This window comes from Thalia democratica, chromosome 7 (assembly GCF_965202585.1).
Source record: "Thalia democratica chromosome 7, ktThaDemo2.hap1.1, whole genome shotgun sequence".
Lineage (NCBI taxonomy): Eukaryota > Metazoa > Chordata > Thaliacea > Salpida > Salpidae > Thalia > Thalia democratica.
The window spans coordinates 57,840,259-57,848,677 of NC_139171.1; the positions used below are offsets into that span (position 1 = coordinate 57,840,259).

Genomic DNA, 8,419 nt, shown 5'->3' on the forward strand with positions numbered 1-8,419 from the left:
TATAAGAATTCGTTTCTTTTTTTACTGGATACAAACTTCACTACTATTGGGATAATAGTACTTTAATTCTTGTATTTTTTTTTAATTTTTCAATTTATAAACAGACAAAATTTCATCTTTTTCAATTTTTGGATCTACTTTTTTTAGTGCTTCCAAAGCAACTTCAGTAGTTTCTTCACTATCTTTCTCTTCAACTCCACTTGAAATTATGGTATATTATCAAAATCCACCCGCGTTCAAACTCCACCCCATTTTTTTTCTTTATTTATGCATTTTATTTATTTATTTTATTTTTCATTTTTTACTATCACTGTTACCCTAACCCTTTCCCTCGATCGGTAAGTGGTTCTAAAATTTGACTGGGATGATTTTAAATGCGGGTGGATTTTGAACGAGAGAGAATTTTAAACTTTTCCAGACATTATACTGTTTGTTTCTGGTCTCTTTCATTAATGTAAGATTTTAAAGTACTTCATTGACTCCTCATTTATTTATTTTAAAATTTTAATCAATTTTTTATTTTTGTTTTTCAATAAAGATTTCTTTTCCATTTGAGAGTTAAATATAGTTACTCGGTAGTTTTCCGAGTAATCTTTGTCGGGTGGGCCATTTTTTTATTACCTGAAAGGGGCGTTATGAAAAAAGTTTAGGAATCCCTGACCTAGATATATAAAATACCGTTTGGTCATGGAGTTACACATCACTTATTTACTTAACTAAACTAAGCAAGAAAATATTTTTTAACAAAACTTTACAGAAACAAAAAAGAAAGTAAAGTATACCAAGTCGTTAAGTATGAATTAATAAGTTTTCTTTAAATGTTATAAAACATTTTCATAGGTAATAAATTCAGGCATATCAACATGTTATAAAAATTTTAAAATGCTAGTGTTATAAAACTTAAAACCTTTTTCTTTCTTGAAAAAAATGTAAATAATGAAGTAAAAGCATACTGGTAAGAGGTGTATACGCGTTGTACTCATTTGAAAGTGTTCGAAAATTGTTGAAAAAATTAAATTGTTTTCTACGCTGATACCGTAACCCGGCTACTGAGTTTACACTGTTTCTTCTACAACAGATTATTAATACATTTCAAAATAAAATTTAGTTTTTTTTTTTTCAAATATTTCTTTTTCTCTCACAAACCACCATCATTACGTTGAGTAAATAGTATGAAATTTTAAAAAAACACAGTAATTTAAACATTAAAAGTAAACCGCACAAAAACGTCATGTTATTATTTTATTAGTTCCAGTTGTTAACGAGCGATTTGACGGTTGCCCTCTTGTCGGGGTTGACGTCCAGGCAAGACAATATCATCTTCTGCGTCTTCTGCGTACAAGCCCTGTTTGAAATTGTTAAGAAGTGTTTCTTGTTTTATCAAAAGTACTGGACGTCTGCTACTTAAGAAATCTAATCAAATTGGTCTTATACCAGGGGTTCCCAACCAGGGGTGCGAGATGGCTTTTTATTTTTGTATGATAAAGAAGAAGATTTTCACTCTCTGATAAAGTTTATAAAGTTAAAAAGTACAACTTGTTTTAAAAAGAAGTTGGCGCTGTTTTCTAAATAAATAAATTTTATTAATACGTCATAGAGCAAGAGCGCTTTTCTAGAAGTAAATTCATTTTACTATTTTTATTAATAGCTGTTAGTTTATAATTAAAATTTTAGTAAAGCTTTCTTAGAGTTTTACACCTTTAATTTAAATCATTTATTTCTTAACTGGCCATTAATTGTTTAAAACAGTTTATGAGCTAGCATCTATTTTAATTGAAATATTTAGATAAAAATTAGTATCTTCAGCAGGTTTTTTATTAGCTGTTAAGTCTATTACATTTATAATGTAATCTTTTTTTAAGCTTAGTTGTGCAGAAAGTGGTGCTTAAAGATTTAACATCAGTAAATTGTAAAGTTCTCAGCAATTACTGTGTGTTATACCATTTAATAAAACTTGTTTTTAGCTTTAGTGAAACCAATTTTTATAAATCAGCAAAAGTTTTCAATACATCAACTTTATTTTATTCATTCTTTTTTTGAACTTATACCGTTTACCTTTTTCAATCTACTTTTTTCTATTTGTGTTGTAAGCATACAAACTTTTTTTGTATTTGCTTTTATACATATCTTTTGACAACTTAAGACTAAACATCTTTTAATTTTTTTAAAATTTTAAGTCAAACCTTTATTATTTTTAAAACCTCCTAGCTGCTAATAGTTTTGAAAATAAAAGATTACATAAGCTTAACTTAGAACAGCTGGTTTTTATTTTTTAAGTACATATATTCATAACAAAATGTATAAAGAGTTTAGTTTTAAGTTAAAGCCTAATATTTATTACTTTTCTAGTGCTTTTTCCTCACTTCTAATACTTTTTCAAATCTTAAAAAACTAAATGACGAAGTCATAGGCTGAAGCATTGTTTTTGTATAAACTTAATGAAAAAAAAAATTCTTAGTAATTAACTTTTTTATTTTTCTTAAAATACAGTTTATTTAATTAGTACTCAATCATGTCAAAGATAAGGAAGTGGAATGATAGTTAATTAATAAATAATTACAGCATATAGTGTTAGGGGTGCGAGATCAAATTAACAGACTTTAGGGGTGCGGGGCATCAAAAAGGTTGGGAACCACTGTCTTATACTGTAATAGCATGTAATTTTGCATGTTGAAAAATGTTAACGTATTGCCCAAATTAATGAAAAATCTAAAGTTCAACCTGAACAGGGGCGAGCTCTTGTTCACGCTTCCCTTCTTGATCCGGTCCAGGTAGACTTTGAGGTCCTTGCTGTAGGTGTAGGGGTCCATCTTGGTGAGGACGTAGAACATGGAGATGCCGATGCCCCAGACGTCGGTCTTCGCCGTGTACTTCGGGTGGCGGTTGTTGATGTCGGAGTAGAGAATTTCTGGTGCCATGTACCTTTAAAAAAAAATAAATAAATAAAATATTAATTGTTGATGTCACTGTACAGGATCTACGGTGCCATGTACCTTGAAAGTAATAATAAATTGATGCATAGTATGTTGTTTTACTTTATTAAATTGATGAATTGTAGATTTTAGATTGAGGAATCCAGGTAACATGTGGGAGATGTATTTTAAAGTATTAGTTGTTTAAAAAAACTTTCCAATATACTTTCAAAAAGTTATTACACTAAACAAAAATTAAATATTCCAGATTTTATTTTTAAATTTTGAAAACAACAAGTTTGTAATATCCGACAAATAATGTCGATTCTTAATCGTTAGTAAGGACACAAAAATTATTGACAGAATTATTTTATCCAAACAATCCGTTAAAAATACTTAACCTGTAAAATCCGACCAATAATTCCGCCTCGTATCCATCAGTAGTGGTGCGATGATTATTACCACTAATAAAATAATAAAACATTAAAAAATATTTACCTGTAAGAGCCAACCAACAACGCCATCTAATAATAATCAGTAGGGACATAAAAGTAGTTAGAAAAATGTTACAGTAACATCGCAAAATACAAACCTGTAACATGCTATTGATAGTATAATCTTGTAATCATAGGTAGTGACTTTATAATTAATAACAAATTGTTTAAATCAAAATTTTACCTGTAACACCCAACCAACAATGCTATTTTATTATCATTACAAGCTGCGCAATAATTCTTAACAAAAACGGTCTTACAAAATACTTAACTGTCAATATTATATATCATAAGATACATAAGTAAGAACGTACTAGTAATGCCATCCTATAATCGTCTGAAGTCAGAGAACAATTATAAACAAAACTATATTTTATAATCTGTTTAAAAACATTTAAATAATATAACAAAACAACAATAAACATTCAAATACGTAAATAGCATATTAATTTTACCTGTAAGACCCGACCAACAGCGCCATCTCGTATTCGTCTGACGTCACGCAAGCCCCGCCGAAGTCGATGAGTTTGACGCGGGCGTGGTCGGAATCGGTCATCAGCAAAATGTTTTCGGGCTTCAGATCGCGGTGGTACATGCCTATCTTGTGCAGGTACTCGACTCCCGCCACAACCTGGATGTTTGATGTTAATTATTTATTTTTGAATTAATTGAGACCATGATTAATTAACCACAGCCTGAATGTTGGGTTTGTGGTTATTTAATTATAGTCTGAACAAGATGCTTCTTTTCAGAAGATTAATCTATGATAATGCTTTTTTTTATAATTTTAACCTTAAAACATATTACAGGTATAAAGTGTTGTCATAGATAAAAAGTAAGTTATTAATAGCTAATACAAACAAAACAAGAAGATTTAAAAAAAATTGCGTCATTAAAGCAGATAAACAATACTAATAACCAAAAACAACACAAGTACCTGTTTGAAGTAGAAGAGCATTTGTTTTTCATTCAAAGGTCCCTTCTTCACTTTGTGAAACATTGAACCTCCTTTCCCGAGTTCCAGCACGATGAACTGAAAGTTGTCAACCATCAGAAAGTCGTATAACCTGTTGAATTAAGGTTTATCAATACAGCTGGTAACGTTTATAAGTTATACTGAAGTTAATTTCTAGCAAATATCGAACTTTATTTTTTAATAGTTTTTTGTATCTATCGATTTTTGTTTTAGAGCGAACTAAAAAACTTATAATTTAAAATCTAATACACAGTTAAGTCAGTAAAGTTTAAGTTAATTTGTTTAACCACAAAGTTTGTCCTAAAACATTAGTTTTGCCATGTTACATTACTTGTTTTATTTTTTATAAACTAATTTTGTACTGTTGTGTTTTTTTCAAACCTAATACTTTTTTGTTATAAAGCGTTTTAAGCTTCTTTTAATTTAAACCTAACCAGTACAAAATAGCTTAACTTATCCAACCTGATACAGTTCTTGTGATTAAGCACTTTGTACTTAAAATCAAACTTATACAAAATATTTTCCTCCAACCTAATACAGTTCTTGTGGTTTAGCATCTTGTATTTAAAATCAAACTAATACAAAATATTTTCCTCCAACCTAATACAGTTTTTGTGGCTTAGCATCTTTTTATTACAAATCAAACTAATATAAAAAAATTTCTCCAACCTAATAAAGTTTTTGTAGCTTGGCATATTTTGTTTAAAATAATTCTAATATAAAAAATTTTCTCCCAACCTAATACAGTTCTTGTGGTTTAGCATCTTGTATTTAAAATCAAACTAATACAAAATATTTTCCTCCAACCTAATGCAGTTCTTGTGATTAAGCATCTTGTATTTAAAATCAAACTAATATAAAATATGTTCCCTTCCAACCTAATACAGTTTTTGTGGCTTGGCATATTTTGTTTAAAATAATTCTAATATAAAAAATTTTCTCCCAGCCTAATTCAGTTCTGGTGGTTGAGAATCTTATATTTAAAATCAAACAAATACAAAATTTTTTCCTCCCACCTGATGCAGTTCTTGTGGTTGAGCATTTTGAGCATCTTGTACTCGGCAAGCATCTCCTCCGTGTCCTCCTCATCCACAGCCGTCTTCACCGTGCAGAACCGCTCCTTCTGCGTGTCGTAGACCTTGTACACCAGGCCGAAGCCCCCCTCCCCCAGCAGGTTGACGCACCGGAACCTGTTCTGGATCTTGGACATCACCTGCAAAGCGTTGGCATGTTGTTGACGTGCTATAAGCATTTAAACCTAACTTATATTAATTATGAAAAGAACTATTTGTTATTTAGAATTGGATAAAACTAATTATTATTATGCGCCTGTCTTTGGACCTTTGATGGTAGCTTTAGAATAGTGCAAACAATTACTAACGTAGGGGTTAACACACTTCATATTTAAAATGCATTTAGCATAAAAATTTTATAACATATATCGAACGTCTAGTTTAGCTCTAAATACTTTTATTTTATAATTCAATGTTGAGAGGGACTCTAAGATTTTGATTTTATTTTTAAAATTCGATACCGCTTGTTTTCAATTTTCAATTTTCTTTCAAAATTTCATCGAAAGTTTTCAATAGATTGATTAAAAAACCAAAATTATGATTTTCTTAAACAAAAATCAAATTAGTAATAGGCAACATACGGCTAGATAATAAAAAGTATCGACGAATTTTTTAGCTTGAAAATATATTGTGCAATTCAAACACAAATGTGCTTTAATTTTCATTTCCAATGAAGTGCTTACTGAAAAATCAGTTCATTACAAATACTCTTCTGTAAAGTTTTTTTTGTCAAATTTAGCGGCCCGTGAACACTTTTCGTAAAAAATTAGCTTCGCAGTTTTTTGGTTAATTTGACTCGTCCTCACACTAAGCAAACTAAGTCAAAAAAATCCGATCTTCAGTTTTGTACGACCTTAAACAAGCTGGATCGAACAACAAAGTAAATAAAGTCGCAACATAAAATAAAATGAGTACTAAACAAACCGTTTTTTTTTTTTTTTTAATGAAAGAAAAGCACAAAGTAATAATTTATACAAAAATATCACAAATAAACCTGATCGTTGGTGAGGTCGCAGAACGCCTCGAAGATCAGCGTGATCTTCTTGTCCACCAGGAAGATCTCCGCCTTGCCGTTCTCTATCTCCCTCTTGTGGATCAGCAGATTGCCGTCCACCTCCACCCTTCCCCCCTTCCACAGCTTCTCGATGGTGATCTCCCCGTCCTTCATGCGGATCTTGAACAGCTTCTTCGACGGCTCTATGCACGTCACGATGCTCTCCAGCTTGTACAGGAGCTTGTTCTTCTTGCTGAAGATCCTGCCCTCCTGCGTGGACCAGAACACGGCCGTGGAGTCCTGGAGGAAGACGTTGGGAGAGTCGTCGCCCGAGTCGTAGACGATCCCCCACGAGTTTTTTATCTGCTCCTTTCTGATGTCCTTCGAGCTTCTTTCTTTTGCTGCGTCATCTTTCGCCATTTTTATGAGTTGAAAATAAAAAAACAAAAAAGTATTACAATTTTTTTACATTTCACAGTACATACAAGTTGGTTTTTCTTGGTAATTTTTTGTAAGAAAATAACTTCAAACTTGAATTGAATGACGTAACAATTTGAATTTTTTTTGTATATTTTTAGTTTTCAGTTTTATAAAACTGGATCAGTAGTTTTTCAGGCAGATTGAAATTATTAGCTTAAGTGCCATTGAGTTGCACAATTTCTGTTTTCGGAATCAATTAATTTGAACCAAAGTTAGATTAAAAGAAGGCTGTTTATGCGTTAAAAAGGTTTGTTTTTCATTTCACGTTGTCAGTTATTTATGTGCAAAAATACTCAGCCTTGTGTATTTAAATACATAAGCATTTCTTGTTAAAGTCGTTAGGTCCATAGCAAGTATGTTTTTCTAATGTATAACAAAATTATTTATAAATTTACAAGTTTAGAAAAAACAGCCCCAGTAAATGGTAGCCAGCATTTTTATAATTGACATATTAGGCTTTGTAACTTTTTCCATTAAAGGTTTATGATACTTTATTTTTTTATATATGACTGTGTTTGGAACATGAAAGTTTTAAAATAGTTTGCTCAAAGTTCTAAACTGTAAAGTAAATCTAATATGGCTTATAGTACTTATGTCATGGTTTTTTATTCTTAAAAATTTTTCACAGGTGGTTTTTGTCTAATATTAAACTTTGAAAAGATAATAAAGTGTGTATTGACTTTTGTTAATGCTCTTACAGTTTTCTTTTAAATTTAGAAAAAGTTTAGTGCTTAAAAAGTTAACCAATGTAGATAAATTAAAATAAGCAAACCAATTTAATCGCTAAAAACCTGTTTTCAAGTTAGATAAGAATATGCTTTAGAAGAACTAAAGCATACAATAAATTTTAATAATAATAATACGGTTACATTAAAATTTAATTTTAATAAATGGTTTAAGGGACCAGATCTCAAGAAAAAATATAAATAATGCTGTTGCAGTTATAATTAATAAGATTGTAGTAATAAAAAAACTTAATGAAAAGAGAAAATTTTAATTATTACTCAAAGCAGCTATGTTTTAGCAAGTTATAAAAATTAGTTTAGTGTTACCTAAAAAAAATTTTGAATATGAACACAAAACATGTAATTCTATTGTTAAAATTATTCTGTTAAACAAACTAAAAGATGTATATATATAATTTGGATACTTCACAATATTTTGGAATTACTAGAGTTTGAATTGTTAGAAGTTTAATTGTCGTGTAATATTTTCAATATACTTTATATTTTTTTAGTTAAAATGTGTTTCGATTACATAAACATACAAATCCTTTCCTGATACTTTGAGCTGTATACAAACACTTTTTAAAATAAACAAGAAATGAAAAAAAAATCATACTGCTAGCTTTATTTATTTGTTAAGCTGGTTCAAAAGTTGTCTAAAAAAACTTGTCCTTTAAAAGAAACACCATGGAAGTTCCAGCAAACAGACAAACTTTACCTTTTAAACTCCGCCTTCATCGATATAACGAGCACATAACAATTTTA

At 30.0% G+C, this 8,419-nt stretch overlaps 1 protein-coding gene across 1 annotated transcript; it reads right to left on the reverse strand.

Moving 5' to 3' along the window:
* Positions 1-1,245: 1,245 nt before the first annotated feature.
* LOC145841657 (putative myosin light chain kinase DDB_G0292624) lies at positions 1,246-6,869 on the reverse strand. The gene is made up of 7 exons (XM_082949009.1): positions 6,450-6,869; positions 5,399-5,595; positions 4,344-4,473; positions 3,862-4,037; positions 3,314-3,376; positions 2,722-2,922; positions 1,246-1,345 (listed from the first exon to the last, which is right to left on the reverse strand). The coding sequence occupies exons 1-7, from the start codon at positions 6,867-6,869 to the stop codon at positions 1,246-1,248; spliced, it is 1,287 nt and encodes a 428-aa protein (XP_082805135.1).
* Positions 6,870-8,419: the final 1,550 nt, after the last annotated feature.